The 19,574-nt window shown below is 38.2% G+C and overlaps 1 protein-coding gene across 1 annotated transcript; it reads right to left on the bottom strand.

Annotated features, from left to right (window-relative positions):
• Positions 1-1,633: 1,633 nt before the first annotated feature.
• On the bottom strand, positions 1,634-18,839 carry vapa (VAMP associated protein A). The gene is made up of 6 exons (XM_022757995.1): positions 18,692-18,839; positions 12,195-12,347; positions 9,319-9,422; positions 7,191-7,271; positions 3,710-3,889; positions 1,634-2,616 (listed from the first exon to the last, which is right to left on the bottom strand). Exons 1-6 carry the CDS (start codon positions 18,747-18,749, stop codon positions 2,455-2,457), a joined length of 738 nt encoding a protein of 245 aa, XP_022613716.1. The 5' UTR covers positions 18,750-18,839; the 3' UTR covers positions 1,634-2,454.
• Between the last annotated feature and the right edge of the window lie 735 nt (positions 18,840-19,574).

Here is a 19,574-nt window from a genome sequence, read left to right as displayed (position 1 = left end):
GCTGTGAGCCGTTTACCTTAAAAGGACAAAACAACATGAAATAGTGTCCCATATCCATATTAAGACATACATACATACTCTAAGCAGGTTTTCAGCATGTGGCATGGTCACACTGCTAAACGCTGTATACTCATAACAGAGAGAACGCTTACTGAATTGTTGTGGTTTCACGCTAATTCAAACTCAAAATCTCAAAAATGTTGGCGGCTCACATCCGACCCCGTAACAATAAGGAGGCTGAACATTACGTTCTCAGAGGACTTTTTGTTTTTATGATAACAATTGAACATTCAGGATTAAACTGTAAGCAGGGGAAGCTCAATTTTTCTTTTTTGTTTGACGTGGGGAGAGATCACCTGTCGATTCACCATCTGTCTGTCTCTTTTTTTCTAATTACATCTTTTCACCAAAATTGTACTGTTTTGCAAATCGGCCCACTTTCAATACTTTACTTACACCAACCTCAGAAGCAGAATACTAAGACAGTATAGTATGGACTTTGGGTGTGCCAAAAGTCTGGCCAGTTATTCACAGGAAATAACAAAAAAAAAGTATATAAATGAAGCAACTTCCACCAATAACAGCACCAAGAAAATGATTTTTCTCCCCCTTTCAAAATGCTCCACACTCAAAGTTTTGGCGCTCAGCTCATATTTAACGTGTCTATTCAGTAAATGATTACTACTAGAACTGACCAATATTAGAGTTGATGAGGTCAAAATTAGAAAAGTATAAAAATATAATAGAAATATATGAACCATCATTGGAGATAATCTAGTATCCTGAGTTAAATATATATGTATATATATGTATTTGCCTGACAGCAATAACATAAAGTCACAGGAAGGCATATAATATGTAATTCTCGCGCTCTTTACTGCCAAGTCAAAAAAACATTGAAAAAAAAAAAAAATTCCCATGCAACCCTGTTCTCCGGGAGTCAGTATGAATCATATAACTTTATGCTTTAATAAAATGATTGTAGGCTTCGCTTTTGGGGAAAATCAAGCATGTTGTAAAGAAGGTTCTGTATTTTACCCATCAGGGAGTAATGAGTTAATTTTAGGGCCAAATGACCACAGCAGATTTCGTCATCCACAATGCCATAATGTACCAAAACCGTATGAAATTACCTCGGAGGAACAAGCTCAGAAATTCAAAGTTACAGCTCCTGTGCAAGATCAAATCATTTAAACGCATAAAAATCCCTTCCCTTCCTAAGTTTAATCAGGTAGCGTCCAGACTAGATCCTAACTTCTACCTTAAATTCATCTTGTCGATGAAAAAACAGCATGTAAAATAACACTGCAACAAAGAGAATTAACTTCATTTCAAGCTCATAAAAAAGCAGATGTCTGAGGTTCAGACGCATTTTTTTTTTTTACTTTTGTGACTCTTGGCAACTTATAACTGAAAGCCAAATAATCATAACTGAAATGTCAAGTGTATTTAAAACACATGGTTAGCTCATATTGTACTAAGGAAGAAAAAAAAAAAAAAAACTATCCACTACAAATTCTGGCAGCCAGACTGATGGGGAAACGTGGCACACAATCACAGTGCACTTATTTTATGGCACGATGTAATGAATTTTTGAGGTGTATCATTGAAGAGAGACACAGGAAAAGACGGCTATCAAAACCACATTTTTTCATTTTTATTTTTTCAATGCTTAATACCATGGGACAGGATTTTAAGAATGGAGACCTTTTTTCAGTCAATATTTGCCTCAGAAGGAATATATGCTTTGTATAATAATAATAATAATAATAATAATAATAATAATAATAATAATATAATATAAAGTCTGCATTGGTGTTGTGAAGAAAAGGAAAGGATAGAAATGTACAAGGAGGAGGCACCTATATCCCCAGCTGGACCTGAACATTCTGAACATTCCAAGACGAGAAGTAGAAATTACAAACTGAACAAATTTACTTCAGAGGCAATCCAGCAACAGGTAGCAATGTCATTTTGATGGAAGTTCTTTCCTTTTTTTGTTTAAAAGGATTTAAAACAACATTTACAAGACACCTAACATTCCATTCAATTCCTATTAAAAACAACAGAGAGAGAGAGAGAGAAAAAAAAATCTAATCTTTTGACTGCTTCTTTGCCCATGGTTCATTCTAGGCGCATGTTCCGTGTTGACTGATAGTATACATCTTTCATTGTCCCGCCACATTACCTGTATAATCCAGCCATCAAAAAACAGAAAACAAAAAAAGGGGGTAGCAATCATTTTTTTGTCGCCTTTCTTTTCTCAACTCTGTGTATACTAACCGTGTGAGATTGTAAAAAGGCGACGCCTTCGAATGATGCTGTACAGATGTGTTCACTGTAGGCCACACTACCAATGATATGGCAAAGTCAACAGAAAGACTTGTTGGTTTTTCCAGGCCTTTTTGAATCCGGAGCTGGGGCGGGTGATACGGCTGGCATGCATCTCCCAGTCTACAAGATGAACTTCCCTAGGAAGAAACCGATGAAGATGGCTGCTATGACAACAAGAAGGGAGGGCAGGGAGGCAGTGGTGGCTTCTCTGCCGAGGAGGCTGGTTGAGTTTGATGTCATGTGGTCTGAGCGGGGTACCTTTCTCATTCTAATGCCATCCTCCTGTAACACAGACGAAATGCTATGAAGAAAGGATTTCACTGAAGAACATGTCCACAAATGTTGGACGCTTTTATCGCAAAAAGGAGTTCAAACACGTTGATGACCTGAAATAGATCGGTCAAAGAGGGCACAAACAGATCCTATTTACGCCTGCTGTTATCACGTGATCTGTATCTGGATGTATGAAAGTGTAAAAGTAATGCTTCAGACTTCTCTCTTCTCTCTCAAAAAGAGGAGAAGAGGCTCTCCGAAATTGTGTTATTAACCCCGTTTGATGATTGTGGATCATCTCTCTCTACAACAGAAGGCTTTTCAACCCGCCTAAGAGTGTGGCTTATTGGAACAGGTATTGACACTTTTGCCTCTAGCTGTGGTCACAGGATGTTGCGTAGGGTCTATTTTGTTTCGGTTCATTCATAATCCGGCCTTAGACTTCCTTTAGTATAAGTAATGTTTGTCTAGTTACTTAGGCTGCTGTAAAGTAGCCTGTGGATGCCTTTAGCTATGTCCGTCTGTCACGTGACTTTTCTCTTTCACTTTATTCCGGTTCTTCAACAGTAATGAGCGTGGCATCCTTTGACCTCATACATGCCATGTTTACTGACAAGTCTGGCAGCTGTGCCAACCTAATTTGCATATTACATCCAATTAACCACAGGTGGAATTGAGACAATAAGAACAGTAGGTGTTAACACAGTGATCTGATGTTATCCACAATATCCAGATAACTGGTTGCTTATTCAAAAAGCTTAGGGGATAAATCCTCACTGAACTCAGACAGACAGTAATATTCTGTCCTGTGTCATTTAAACACATGTTGTACTTCTACACACACACCCTTTTGGTGATATCACAACACAGAATGCTGTTGATAGAATCAGCGAAATCTAAACCCATAAAGATCAGTTTTCTGCCAACTGTTCACTATTCACTGTGGATTCACTCACTGAGTTTCGTTTTGCTATACAACATGGCTTCCTGATTTTCACAGTCGGTTTTAGTTTCAGCCTGTAGAAAATGCATTAGAATGCAAAGTACAGCAAAGCCACAATATTTCATCACATTATGAATATTATTTTTCAGCACATCTGACCTTTAGTTGCCGGTTCTCCTCAACCAGTTTGTTCATCTCAGTTTGCAGCCTCTTGCACTTCTCCTGCACTTTCTTCATCTCTGTATCGTCCAGTGAGGCAGCGACAGGCACCGCGGCTGCTGCTGGGTCGGCCTTTGCAGAGTTCATCACCGGGGCCGCTTTGGTCGCATCCACGTCATTCTGCCCGACAAGGAGAGGGAGAGAACCACTGAAGTGAAATCCAGCATGCCCTGAGCTAAGTAGGGAGGTTAGCCTCTAGACGGGAGCCTGTGCCAAAGAAAGGCAGCGTTGTCCCGAGGCCCAGAAGCTCACAGTGCCAGATCAAAGAGACCAGGGAGGAAATGCGTCCCTCCAGAAGTCATGTTTGATGTGGCTTTGTTTTGTGGGGCAGACTATGTGACGGCATGGGGCAATGGGGGCTTTGTAATGAAAATACAACAACTGTATTGTTGACGACGGATGACAATCAGCACACAGACAGTATATAATATTACTTTCCTTTGTACCAAAACCCAAGGCAAGCTCTTATATACACGTGATTTTTAGACTAAATGACACTAAATAGTAAGTGCTATAGCAAATCAGGATGTTCAATCATAAATAAACAGGACGGTTATGATACAAGCTTCAACACTGAGCTTTTCTGTCTGTCCATACACATTTCTATTAATTTAGGCAACTCAAGTGTATTCAAGCATCCGTCAATACTAATAACAATGAACCTCTGCTGTACTTGCTCTATGTTACCATCACTACTTAAACAATTGGTTGAGTATCTTCTGGAAATTTTCCACACTAATGCCTGATTTAACACTATACCAAAACAATACGTTCATACTTTGAGGCATATTTAGATGTTTTTCTACAAGTCCTGTTTATTCATTTAACAAAAGAAAACTAATTCACTCAAACCTGTTAAAAGTAGAGCTGCAAAATTAGTCAATTAATCAATTTAACCATTTGATAACTGATTGTTTAAGTCAAACACATTTTTCTTTTTTTATAGAAATTTCTGATGTAAAGAGACTAAGCAATTAATCACTTAATCAGGAAAGAAATCTCCATTAGTTAATGTTAAAGTAATCGTTAGCTGCAGCCCTAGTTAAATGTTGTCTAAAACATGAGCAGCCATACAAAACGTTAGCCTAAATAAAAGAGTATAAAACTGTAATGATGCTAATTGAAAATAACTATCTGATTGAAGAAGACATAAACAAGTTTGCAGATGTGACCACATATATGTCATTTCAGTATTTCTGAAAGAAACAAAAACCCTGCACAGAGTCAATCACATGTACTTGCTTGCACCTGCATGTCACTAACTTTGTGCCTTCTCTCTCCCTGTAGTTTGTGCTTTTCTTCTCTGTGCTCATTCTGCAGGTATTGCCGACTCCAGAGCTGTGGGATCAGGATGTGCCACTACTATTCACACTACTGCTAAACCACTCATCATTAATGATGATGATAATGAGCGTTGTTAATATTAATATAAGTAAAAGGTGCTGTTATCACTGCTACTGTTATATAGTTATAGTATTACACCTATAAGTATCACTATCATTATCATTCTAACAACCAGTCTATTAGTGCTTGGACACAATACAGCTGTTCCTGGTCTTCTATGTGATCAAGTGCTTGCTCATTGTGGGAACTGTTAGGTTTCTCTTTATAATATTGCAAGGTATTGACCTTACTCTGTACTTACTCATTAAGTAAAAGAAACGGCCCACAGTGTGTGGGATTCTTTTTTGTTTCTTTCAGATTTTGACCTGATGTAATTGCTACCTGCTGAGAGTACTTCAGTTTGATACTTGGAGCTACACACACTAAACACAAATTTGATACTTAGCCTTTTACACTACAAAAATGTTGCACCTCAACCGGCATTTCAGCATTATATTACACCTGACGACAAATCTCCATCCTATAAGGTTACTTAGTTTACATGTTACATATTACATGCATGCTACACATGCCAAAGCAGAGAGCAGACACCTTGCTGACACAGCAGTCCACATACACACTGTAGCTGCTTAGTGGAAGCTAAATCTGGCCGGTCCTGGTGGCATTTTTACCTGAACTGAGGGCCTGCTGAGCTGTCCATCGGCACTGCTTATCTAAATCCTGATTACACTTAGGGCTGTTAATAGTCTCCCAGTGTTCACAGTTGACTAGAACCTATTGCCATCCAATATAACAGCCCTATGATAAATCTTATCTTTGTAAGGCTTATAATGTAATGAATATAGTCAAGTATTAACTATGTTCTTCACTTTTGGGGAGTTGTAACAACGGGTGTGTTCAAAAATCTATTCTTGGTCAAGGTTAACATATACACACATAAATGTTAGTTACAACAGTCTGTAGAGGCTGGAGCAACCAGCTACTAATCACTCACATAACCACCGCTGTTTACTCTTTACCCACATCTTTAAATCTCTTTTCTCACCTTGAAAAAGTTGAACAGCAGCTGCAGTTGTTATTCACACTCGAGCTTGATGCAAGTGGCATAGGTGACGTTAGTCGTTAAAATGCAAAATGAGGCGCAAAAGTTCTTGTGCTCCACAACAAGATGCACGCAAAGAATCCATGCATCACGTAAGAGAACATTTAAATATTATACAGTGAGAATTCAAATAATGATGAATGTCAATGTTGTTAGTAAATTTCAATTTTTTTTTACTCAAGCAGATATGTGTGGTGTAATAATGAAACATATTTGTATATCTTTCTCAGTGAAGCCATTTTCTGTTCTTCCCTGTCACTGTACCATGCTTTTATCTTATCTGCTCTGCCATCTCTTTTTTTGTAGCACTTCAACAGGCGCACCGTTTTTAATATCAAGTGCAGCACTTCAGTGTATGCCAGCAGGAATTAAAAGTCAATCAAACTTTATTTAGTATTTTTGCTGGTTGTTCTAACCTTTCCCAACTGTACCACAAATTCTGTTGCTGCCCACTCCCTTTGTTGACCTTTGTTGAACATCTGGACTGCTATTTACCACATCTGACACACCTGAAGTTGACAGATGATTACTGCACAGCAAGAAACTTCATGACAGTTATCTTCCAGATCAGCCTGGCAAATTTAAATTTTCAACATCTGAAAAACTCGCTTTGCATGACACAATGAAGTATTTTTAGTGAGGCTTCAGAGAGAACCACATGATGATTTATCAAATAGAGCGAGTAAGCGAGGAATGCACATGCAGAAGAAAAGCTGATGAAGCTATGGTATTTATATTTTTTCATGAGACAGGATGACTTGGCCAGTTTTTTCCGCTAGTACTGCAATTTCTACAAATTTCACCTTATAGCTGTGAATTTTTCCTATATTTTTGCTTCGATGGAAAGCCATGCTACTCTGGCAATTTTAGCAAAGTTTGGCATTCAACATAAGTCCTTCAACAAAACGAAACTTCAGGTTATGATTAAAGTTGTGTGGAAATAAGCTGTTTTTAATGTTCAGCAGCACCTCTTACCACTTTATCATTTTCAGAAGGCAGCTCGAAGACACATCTCAGCTTGGAATCCATGAGATCATCGGGTTTTGCATCTTTCCACTGGTGGAGATGAAAAATGGGCATGTTATTCATCAGCTCAAACTGCTAGCAGCTGGAATCTATCCACACACACACACACACGCACACAGACTTCAATCTACTTCATACTATTCACATGCAATGTAGCCTAGAATCTATAGGAATTACATAAACATAAAACATGCACAGTTTTATTTAAAAAACACAATTTTCCAACACAAAATAGCCACAAACTGTCTGTATACAAGTATATATTTTTCCCCAATGGTTTCCATTAAGTCAGCTCCTTAAATCCAAGACATGTGATTTTATACACACATACAAACATGTTTGTAATAAAAAGTGCTAATAAAACACAAAATTACTTAATGGTCAAGTAAAAGGAATAATCTGTGTCATAAGAGCAAGGTATTACACAAAGGGTAAAGCAATGCCATGGAATGAATTTATCTGACACAGATCGGTAACCTTGCTGGATTCCAGTTTACTTATCAGGACCAGTCAGACCTTTGTTCCTCTATACTTCCTGGATTTTACTTCTCATTCAAGACAAGCCAGTTCATGAACAGGACTAGGGGTATGTGCATGTTTTATTGACTGACTGAGCCTTTGCTGTCCTCTGGTGGACGACCAAAGAATGAATCTCAATTTGTTTAATGTTCTGCCACAACAGCCTTCTCCAAGGGCACAGAGCCTTGCTTGGTTAAGTAACTCAGCAGAATGTCAATAACCCTGCCACAGTCACTGATCAACTTCCAATATCTGCTGTAAATGGATTTAAACTAAAGTATAATTAGTCATGGAACAATTGTATTGTCAAATATCGTGGATGCCAAATTTTCAGTGACTCCTTCGCAATGTTAAGGCGTCATGTGTGAGAGTGGTCATTTCTGAGGCATTACCATCTATGAATGGTGCTCTTCTTAAAAAGACAGTAATCTGTGGTTGTTTAAAATATATCAAAAATGGAAAAGATACCAAATCCTGAAGAAAAATGTTTTTTATACTTTGCTCTTCACTTTCTATTAACTGAAGCACACTAAGCAGTCAACGCTACAAGAGGCCCTAATTTACTGTTAAGTGTTTTTTTTTAATCAAGTTCTATTTATTGAAGATTTCCACGATATACAAAATGTAATGTAGAACACTGTATCTAGTCTAATCCCAAGTATCCGCTCACCTACCCATCTGCCCACCTACCCACCCACCAGACCTGCGCTGCAGAATTAATGTCATTTTACATGATTGCCAAAGAGATATAAACAAACAAAATGGGGTTACATTTTTCTACAAATGACAAGAATGGCTGCCAAATTGCACAGAATCTCAGGGCAGACATTTGGAGAGAGTATCTTATGTTCTCTGGCCTCAGATATGGAATGATCCAAGTTTATATGGGAGGTAGATGGTCATTCCGTCTAAACAGTATGAGCTGCCTGGCCAACAAAGTGCAGAAGGCCAGCATGTTGCACTTGTTACTGCTTAGATGCGCACCCTGTGGTGAAATACCAAATAAAGCCATAAGAGGAATGGATCCAAGGGCTCCTTTAGAATTTTAGAGAGTATTAAAAATTGACTGCCAGAACTGATGTAGTCTTGGACATGTCCAGAACATATGTAATAGGCTTGGAGAGGCTTGCTTGCATCAGTAACATCCAACTCTGCTCTAATTCTAGACAATCTGAACTTTGAGCCGTCGACAGCATGACGTTGACAAATGAATGATGAGTATATTGCATCTGGAATATGTCCTTTTATGTCCTCTTCCCATTTATTTTTAAGATGGTCTAAAGGTGTCAAGTTATACATGAGCAGTGTCTTTTTGCAGCAGGAAAGACAAACTTTTGGATATGAAAAAAGATATCAATAAGCTTTATGCATGAACAACTGTGTTAACTGCTACTGTTTTGGGTTATTTATTTTTGTGGGGGCAAGGTGACTAAACACAACAGATAATGTACAATAAAGACTGCTACAGTGTGATTTTAACAAACATTTTAAACATCATTTTTGCAGAAAGTTTCATAAAGTCAATCATAAAAATAAAAAAAAATAAAAAATCACTTACCAGTGCATCCATGTCAGAAACATTTGGCGGGGCGAAAATAGTCTGCACCATAAATTTGTGTTTACTTTTCTCATTGGGGTCATAATCAAAGGGCTGCAGCATGACTGTGAATGAAAGGTAAAAAGATGATATTAGATCTTTCCAAAACATTCAGCATAATTAATCCCATAAATTTAGACTCTGATGATACAATAGCCATGTTAAAAGTCTAATTTGTATAAATTAAAGCCAAACATTAATATTTTCCTTATGTAATGTGGGAATGATCAATTGTTGGCTTTTTAAATTGAGAAATTCTACCATCTCCAAATTATCTGCAGAGGTCCAAAATAAATGGACTCGGACGCTAAATTCACTAAAAACACTAAATAAAGCAGTTCCACAATGAAATTGTTCTGACACTGTTTGGAGGGGCTGGGCACCAAGCTGCCATTAATGTTTGCTCAACTTGTTTCTCTGAGAACTTACAATCAATCACAATTGATACTTGACTAAATAAGTCACACCGATACCTCCATAAAAAAATATGAATTTCTCTAGATTTGAAAATTGATGGAACCATTTAGGATAATGCAAGTACACAACTTAACAATATACTAGGGCTGGAACGATTATCCGACATAATCGACGTTGTCGATTATAAAAATTATTCGACGTGGAATTTTAGTGTCGACGCGTCGTGTAAAACCACACAGGGTAAATGTTCATAGAACAAAATCGGAACTTTCTAATGGGACCGTTTATTTCCATCGTCTTTGGTTTACCCGGATACAAGCGCAGCGCAAGGGCTGGGACAACGCGGTGACGTAATTGAAGTCATTGACTACGTGAATGATTTGCATCTGTGTAATCTATTTGAACAACATGGCGGCGTCTACCAGCAGTACGACGGAGCGTGTGGAGCAACACGCGGCAAAAAAGGCTCGCACACGGTCCTCCAAAGTTTGGGAATACTTTAATCTTGACACCAACAGTGCGGTAGTCTGCAGACTCTGCAAAGTGCATCTGGCATATCACTCTAGCACGACAGTCATGTCAAGTTAATAAAAAAAAAAAATCGTTAGATTAGTCGAATAATCGAAAAAATAATCGCTAGATTAATCGTTTAAAGAATAATCGTTTGGGACAGCCCTACTATATACATAACATAGGTCTCATTTTTTTAAGACATTTTAATGTGGAAAAGTTACATATTATATTTTTAAAGTAATACTCCAAAATCAAAATTTCTACTATCAAAGAAATCCCCCATGTAGCCTTGATGAATGGCCACTCCTTTACAGAGACCAGGGTTTGTAGGTAGCTTCAATTAATTTACCCCAGTGACATGTTTGAACACAATGAACAGACAAAGTGAGGTATTCTGCAGGGATGGTCTGAGAGGTTTCTGTGACATTGATACTTTTTTCCCCGCTGTGAAAATGCTATCCTTAAAGGGCCTTGCAACTTGCATGAATTCAAGCTGTTGCTATATGAAACCTAATTTTAAGAGCCACCATTTTAAAACAAAGAAACCATTTTAGTTCAGTAACTTGAGACAATTCGCAAAACAACTGTCCTGAATAAGAATCCATTATGAACGAAAAACCAAGTTACAGTAGCCAGAATTGAGGCCAATTTGACCTTAAAAAGCTGAATGAAAACCCAATTTGCCAGCAGCTATATTTACATGCAAAACAATCAAATAATCTCCACTAATCAGGGTAAGGCAGTGCTCAAATTAAGATATTTTACTTGCTTTACGTGCTTTAAGGGCTTGTCCATCATGCAGAAGTTGAATTTAACCTTTAATCTAATACTTCTGTCATGACACAACTGTAACTGGTAGGGCCTTGTGGGCATCTTTGTGTGACTATTGTAACTTGAAATATCGCCTGGTGGTTGTATGCCTCCACCAACCAGTGCAGTTACAGTTAATTAGCATGTGAATACTTGAGTTGTGGCCAAAAATTGGTTGAGTGGTCGAAATAACCTTGACCTGTGACCATCAAAATCTAATCAGTTCATCTTTGAGTCCAAGTGAATGTTTGTGCCAAATTTGAAAAAATTCCCTCCAGGCACTCCTGAGATATTACGTTCACAAGGCCAAAAACATGTTTTGTGAGGTCACCGTGACCTTGACCTTTGATCACCAAAATCTATCTAATCAATTTATCCTTGAGTCCAAGTGAATGGTTGTACGAAATTTGAAAAATTCCATCAAGGTGTTACTGAGAGAATCGCGTGGACAATCTGAAAGCGTAATGCCTCTGGCCATGGCTGAATTACACTACCTTGACTTAAACCTTTTACTAGCTAAGGAAAAGGAAAAGGTTAAGTCAAGTCAGAGGCCAAGTTTACCTGGGCAACACTTTACTGTTCTGCTGTGCATATAAATATAGCAAATAACCTTCCAAAAATATGTTCCTCAGCCGTTTCACTTAACAGAACGTAGATATTTACAGACCATTTCCTCTATTTTAAGAGTTAATGACATCAGACATGATACTCTCATCCAATATGTACACTACACTACACGTGCCACAATTAAAATAGAGATCATGTGGACTAGATGAAAACTGTTTCCACAAATCACAGCTTGGGTCTTTAACAACTAAACTTCAACCAAGAGGCAACCTACTGTGTCGTCATCCATAGGTTTGTGAACTACCTTTTTTTTTTCTTTTTAAATAGTCAATGGCTTCAATTTAGCACATGGCCTTGTTGAATTGTGACCAAACTGTGCTACATCTCCCTGACCCAGTTTGCCTCATAGGTTTTGTGCACTTTCTCTCCAATTAACAAAATTTTGTGGATTGTGGCAAAGTTTTCCCACTGACTTTACAGATACAGAAAATGAATAAATATTATTTTTGTAAGTGTCTAGAAAAACTTACCAGAGATGCTGACAGCCTGTCCGGCATCGATGACACCACTATTTGGCCGTACACAGTACCTGCGCGGCGCCGTCGTCTTCACTTTGAAACACACTCTTCTGTCAGAGGGGTTCTTCAGTTTGAGGTTGGTGGTGACTACATCTGTGAAAGGACCTGATGGACAGAATGACAAAAAACAAGTGGATTATTATTTCTGTATTTTCAAGTACACTCTTCCTCTGGGTGCAACAACATAAAATGCTCTAAAAGGCACATTTCTCTTTAAGAAAATACAAAGCTTTGTAGTCCTCTATTTTAACAGATACGTCTTTGCTATGATTAATCATTGAAACAGCATTTAAGAAAATTTTTCTGGCAGCACATCCTACACTAGTTGCACCAAAACAGGGCTGAAGGTTTCATGCAGATGCATGAAAATGCAAAACAAACACAATTTTCCAGTGAAGTGGCTGAATTTAGAATACCAAACAATGCAGGGCATGTTGCATGTTTACAGTGAAATTGCATAAGTGGAGGAAATTCAATGTTTCAAGTTACACCTCATCCCTGGAAAACAGATAGGCCTGCAGTGTTTTGGTGCCAAGGTTCAAAAAGAGCTCTGAAAAGATTAAGTTAAAAAATATTGTCAGGCTGCAACTCAATTAGGCCCACATAATTAAGAAGCCTAATCGAATAGTGAGTTCCTTGGCTTGAAGTTGGATTTCAGGATAGTTTTATTGTAAGTATTCAAAAAACGGCATAGATGGAAAAAAAAAACAGTGCCAACACTGATATATTACCAGTTACTGCTACACATTTGATTAAATTATGACTCGCACAAAATCAAAATTATTTTTCTAGTGTTTAAAAAATTATGCTTAGAATTATCTTTGGAATATTACTGAAAACTACTTTGTCATTACTAAGACAAAATTGCATAGCTTAAGAGCACCTTGTTTAAGGAGAAACTGAACTCCTTAAAAAGTGTTGCCTTTTTCAATTTTAAAAATGCATCGTAAAAATTTCATCAACCCTGATGGAAGGGCACCATCTATAAATGCTTCCATGAGATGTTAATGAAGCTCAGCAGCTACAAAACTTCATCCCCTGCATATTCCTCCAGAAGCAACAGGCCTAACCACCTGAATGAATTAAGATTTTCACCAGACAGCTAATTTCATATAGATGTCCCATGTTCATATTGGAAATTAAGGTCCCGTCCTAGTCAGGTCATATATCAGAAGATCAATAGCTGGGTCTCCATCTTGTGACAGAGCTGGCTTCAAATTAGGTCCTTAACCATGGTCAGCACCACCCAGCTTTGATGAGCCATGACATGTCGAAAACACAACTGAAAGCCAAGTCAGAGGTACCCTAAATTCAATCAGCACAATTAGCCTGGGAGCCTGGAAAAAAACAAAAAAAACATGTCCCGTGATGCATGGTTAGCTGACATCACACCATGCGTCCTATGGGTGACGTCTACTGATGTTACCTGCAACACTATTTGCCAACTGTCCATCAAGTATTTATTTGATCTCACAAATTCTCTGTAGAACATGGGTTTCAACTATTGGACATTGAGGTCCAAGGGAGTGCACATTGCACAAATGCAAAATTAGTTTTTGTGTCTGTGAGGCTGATTTTGGAGGGAAGTTCACAAAGCCTCACTTCTTGGATCCTTTGAGGGATCTACCTTTATAGGATGCATCCAATAGAGGTTTCCAGCCTCAGAATTGACAAGAGTGCTAGTTTTTTTATTTGATATGTAAATTATCTAGTAGCTAAATCTGGTACAAAGTATCTTTCCTCTTTTTTTTTTTAGATTAATGTTTTCTACACGGTCCCTGATATAAATAAATTCAATAAAAAGATATGAAGTTATACTCTGGCTGTTTTACCTTACACAACCCCTACATGTATTTTAAGTTTTTAGGGATTGATTTAGGGATTTATCAAATATTACAGCTGCTAAATGTCAGGTTCCAATTCTAAAACTGCATTTACTAAATTTCTCATTTAATCTCACCGTATGATACTTCAAAATAAATGTTTGTTACATACTAAATAATCATCAGGTGACTCTTGTGCCTGACCTGCAGGACAAGTCTAAAAAAAGTTTTAATACATATGGTTTCATTCAGGGTCAACAAATTCACTATGTGGCTGTGATTTGCCCAAAGTATTAACTCCTTTACATTGTTTTCAGACATAAAAAAGTCAAGGAAATAAACATCAACAAAACATCCTTTCTACTTTCTATACCATTTACAGCTTGGTTGGAGCTCTGGAGTTCACAAAGGCTACATTCAGCCTTCCTTCACAATCAGTGTTCAGAAAGATAAGAAGCAATGCATGACCAGATTGGAGTGGCTCCACCCAGCTAAAGCTAACATGTAGCCTTACGGAGATGACTGGGGCGTTGTTTTCAGCACAGGTGTGTCACAAAGGCATTCCTGGAAACCTGAAAAACCTTGTCACTGGTGCTGTGTTTGTATCATCCGATATTTCTACCAGCAACTTCTGCTTCCAACATCTTAGTTTTTGTGTACAGCATTCATGAAACAAGTGGCAAAGAATATGAGGTTCTTCCTGCCATGATTGTTGTTTGTTAAGATAAACTGTTGTATGCATTATCATCCTACCCCTGGTAAACACAAATGGAAGAAACTGGTAACGATGCTGATACATAGTAAATTAACATTCATATCATTGACTCAGTCCAGTAATGCCAGTCCAATAATAATCTTTTAGATATTTTCTATTGCTTGTCAACTATTCTTCCTGAATTTGGACATGCCTGAAGTCTTTCTGACGTCCTGTACCTGCTGATGGGACAAAGAGGAAACAGGACTTTTGGATAATGCACCACAAATACGAGCAGCACCTGCTCTTAAAGCGAAAAACACAAAGGCAATAAAAATACTGATTCTATTTATCAAACCCTCACACACACACTCAATGAAGACACAAAGACTTAAGACAACTGAGAAATTGCTTCTACAAAAAAAAAAAAAAAAAAAAAATCTCCCCATTTTTCAAAAGCTGTGAGCATTACTAAAACCAAGACTGAAACAGATAAAACACTGGAAAGCAGTTGCGTGCATCAGATGTACACCCACATTGCCTACATCCATTGCCTAACTCCGAGATGCCACCTTTGCTCAAGCAGCGTTTCTATCATCTTGTTGCATGTATGCTGAGTTAGGGTCCCCCAGGCCAGTCCTGTTCTAATAATACCAGCCAAGGAAAGGAGGGCTGCCCCCTCTAGCTTGCTGGAGGAATCCCAGCAGAGGCTCTAAAACAGACCAGCTCTCAGATACATGCAGACCAATTTAGCTCTGTCTCTGTGACAGAGAAAGACCTGTGGTCATCTTCCTTCTCCTCATATTGCCTCTCTAAGACCACGCAGGAACCATTTCATTTTCCTCTGTGTTCCTGTCCAAACGCCATGATCCTTTCTCTTTCAATTTAGCAGTTTGGTTTAGATTTGATTACTCTCACATTTCATTTCATGCTGGATCATACCATGGGTAAACAATAAATCTGTGCCAAGGGGCAAACACCAAAGTCTGTGCATAACACACTGTATTGAGACTCAAGCCTGCACACACAAGAGGTTAAAACCAGGACTATTCAAATTGTCCTAGAGCTTGCTAGGATAACTTGCTGGTTATCCTCCTACTAAGCAGAAATACCAATATATTTGCAATTGTTTTGCATTATGATTTTACATTTCATATTAAGCCATTAGTATGGATGTTCTTCCTCAAGCATTAGATTATATGTGTTTTGTTGACAGTGCAATAGAACAGAAGGGGTGGTTGACTAATGTTTATTAGCATCAATATTACCTTTGTCATAACTTTGCAATTTAGCCTTGCATCCAATCCAGTACACAACAGGGTAAAAGTTTAATCTGATGAAGGAAAATATAAACCGTGTGACTGATCAGTAATCACAAATTAGAGGAGAATTTCTTAAATCAGGTAAAATGAGGAGGTTCATGATCAGATTATGATTAACCATGTCTCTGCTATCAGACTGTCAATATCAATTTAAGGTTCAGCTAAAGGACAAACATTCATTTATTTTCTTGGGTTTAACTCTTGATCCCACTTTTAAAGCCTATATGTACCCAACACAAACTGATTGAGCTGACTACTGCAGCCAGACATCTACCATTAGCCTTTCAACAATTTGACTGAAGAAGTTGATCATTTAAGCACCAGTAACCTGTTGAACAAGCTAAAGACAAGCTTGATCAGATGCTCAAGTTTATAGTCAGTACATTTTATCTACCTGGTTTTAAACTTAACTCAAAATGAGTTAATCTCTTGCAGTTTCATTAAATGATATATTTATAAGTTTCATTAAGTGCCAATATGCATTCCATTTACCTCAGAAGTCGGATGTTGGAGCTGGGAATGACGTCAAACCTGCATTGACCGTGTTCCAGTACAACAAGTCCAAAGCTTATTGTTGTTGTTGCTTCCTTATTGTTGTTAATGTTATCAATACCAGTTGATAACATCGCATTGTGCGGTATTTTGTGCATACAAACACCGTAGCAACATGTCACACAGATAGAAGTTGAACAGTACTCTGTGTGCAACTGATTCAATGAGACACAAATAAGACAGAAGTGCTAATAAATGGCGTATTACTACAGGTTTCATTTCTGTTGATGCGCAGAGCAGCCATATTGGATTTGGAGGACGGCGTTGGTGAGGCTCTTTCGACTTTCCAAGTCGCAAATTCAACTTAAGGGGGTGTTCCTGTTGAAATTTCCAACTGGGAACTCAAAATTCCGACTTCCCAGTTCAAATGTAACAAACCATCTATTCAAGTCCTGCACCTAATGATGCAGCCACAGACCTAACAGAGGCAGAAGAAAACACTTTTCCTGATTTCAAACAAAACCTGACCAGTTTAATAAAGTAAGCAGAATAAGTATAGGGTTTAGCATCTATCTTCCTTTTTCCTAGCCTGTGGTCAGGTTTAGGATCTGAATTGTGAAATAGTGCATTAAGGTGTGACATATCAGTTTCCCATAGTACACCTCATCACCAAAACATCACAATGACTATACCCCACCCAAAGTTATCCTGTGGGTCTGGTATTTGAACTGGTGACCTTTCTAACAATCCTGTCAAGTCCAGGCTACAACCAGTACCCACCCATACCTAGTCCTAACTAACAATCAGCCTCTTAGAGTCAGCAAGACAATAGAACGAAAGATTCTTGGTTCTAAGACAGTGGTACATTCAGCAACAATGAAATTGTGTCTTACTGGCAGTAATGCCTGCAGCAGAGACATAGAAAACTAACTGGGACAAATTCAAGAAATGCAAAGAAGAATTCTGGGTCAAAATGAAAAATGGTTATGACAAATAGATCAGCTGCTGGGATTGTTTTACAATTCTACTAGCTATGCTGAAACTTTTAGGTTACATCAGCATAAATCAGTTTTACTGTTACCCCAATCACTTGTAATGGTCACTTAGCTAATAACAAGAGCAACAGTTGGACTCATTAATGTCACAAACTTATAGTAACTCCATCTGTAAATTATGATGAGACGTGGCTGATAGGTCTATCAAAAAGAAGACAGTTTGTTGTCGGAGAGTAACCGATAATGTAGCTAGTTAGACATCAACTTTTGCATTAGCAAGCTAGCCAAGCTAACATTAGCCAACGGTTTACTGACACACCGTTGAACGTTATCACTGCCAGGCAAGCAATCAGTGGTAATCGAATGTTTGAATTACGTTGGTTTCCCGTGAATGTGAAAAACAACAATGTCGTCCAGGACACGTTTACATATTTTGTTGAGTATATACACAGCTAATGGAGTCAGGAGAAACGAACCAACGTTAGCCCCATACATAAAGAAACGTTTCTATATCGACGGTTAGCCAAATGTTGTTGAAACCGTAGGTTGTTAACGTTAACCTTACAATATCAGTTGGTTAGCCAAGTTTGTTATCCAAACTGTCAGTCACTACAGCAGCTTGACATGGCAAAGTCTCGAGAAGAGGTGTGTCAAGTTGTACGCTTCATTTGTCGCTAGAAAAAAAGTTAATTTCCTTCCATATAACGTCCGGGTTATGGACAGTAAGCATTTCAAGGAATAGGCTGAGCCCCGAGGAAACAACAGTTTGCTGTTGCTAACACTACAACAGCAGCATATTAGCTCATGTTGCTGCTCAAGTGAGGTTATTGGCAAACAAGGTGTTCACTTTAATTACGTTTTACAACCACAGTGAGCTGCCCCACATTCTTCTACCACTTTGCTAGGTGTTGTCATGAACGGGATACCGTCCAGATGCACGCCACGCCGGCTTATCCACGTCACTACAGTGCGGGGCTACAGCGGCCCGTCTCGTCCCTGGCTAACTTAAAATGGCGGTGAATGCTAGCTAGCTCGCTAGCAACGAAATTCGCTTGAGGGAGTGTGAAATCGTTTCAGTCAGGCATTACTCCCAACTTCGTTGAAGAAATTGTTATCCACCTACCTTTAAATCTGAGGTCGGAGGGAGGGTCAAGAATAAGGATCTGATCCAACTTTGACATTTTTAGCTGAGGGGGATGCACTTGATTTCGGTATCAGGGAGTAACTGACAAGTGGAAATCCTGGATCCCCTGCCACCACTGAGTCAAATGCTGACTGAGCTCTGCGAACGAGCATGTGGGTACAAATACTTGAACGCGCGGGTGCACAATCCTGTTGCGCGCCCTCGTGGCTCAGATGTGATTATAGTACAGTAAACTAATTATACCGCGTGTACTTTGAAAGACGAAGGAGGAAAAAAACACTGTTTGAACTGACATGACTCCAGATTTACTTATGTCCTATACTTCTGTCTTTAGTATCATCAAACAACGTACTTATTTATTAACAGATTTTTATTTAAATAAATCCGCAGGTTTTACTCCATACAATTTGGGTCTCCATGATTTGATTAATTTAATTATTTTTTATTTTTTTATTTCTAAATTTAACCACTTTCTTAGAATATGAACTCTGTGGGTCTTCCATCCCAATCTTGTAGAGAGACTTGTAGAGAGTTTTGAAATCTAGTTTAAAAACCTGAATTTTTTCAATTTAGATCTCCTTTGCTCACATTTTTTTATTTGAGTCAAGTAATTATGACACAAAACTTTGGGCAAGGTTGAATTATTCCATCATAGAACTAAAACTGCAGCCAACAATTATCTGCAGTCAATACCTCTAACATTACTTTTCTCTAATAACTGATTAATTGTTTAGTGTATTAAATAAAATTTTTTAAAAAGTGAAATATGCCCATCATTATTTCTTGATCCTCAAGTTAACATATTCAAATTGCTTCATTTCATTTGACCAACAGTCAAAAACCACCCAAACTATGAGTTTAC

This window comes from Seriola dumerili, unplaced genomic scaffold, assembly GCF_002260705.1.
Source record: "Seriola dumerili isolate Sdu_G_001 unplaced genomic scaffold, Sdu_1.0 BDQW01000291.1, whole genome shotgun sequence".
In the NCBI taxonomy this organism is placed as follows: Eukaryota; Metazoa; Chordata; class Actinopteri; order Carangiformes; family Carangidae; genus Seriola; species Seriola dumerili.
Note: the sequence above shows the minus strand (reverse complement) of the source record. Positions and strands in the feature narration are given on the sequence as shown.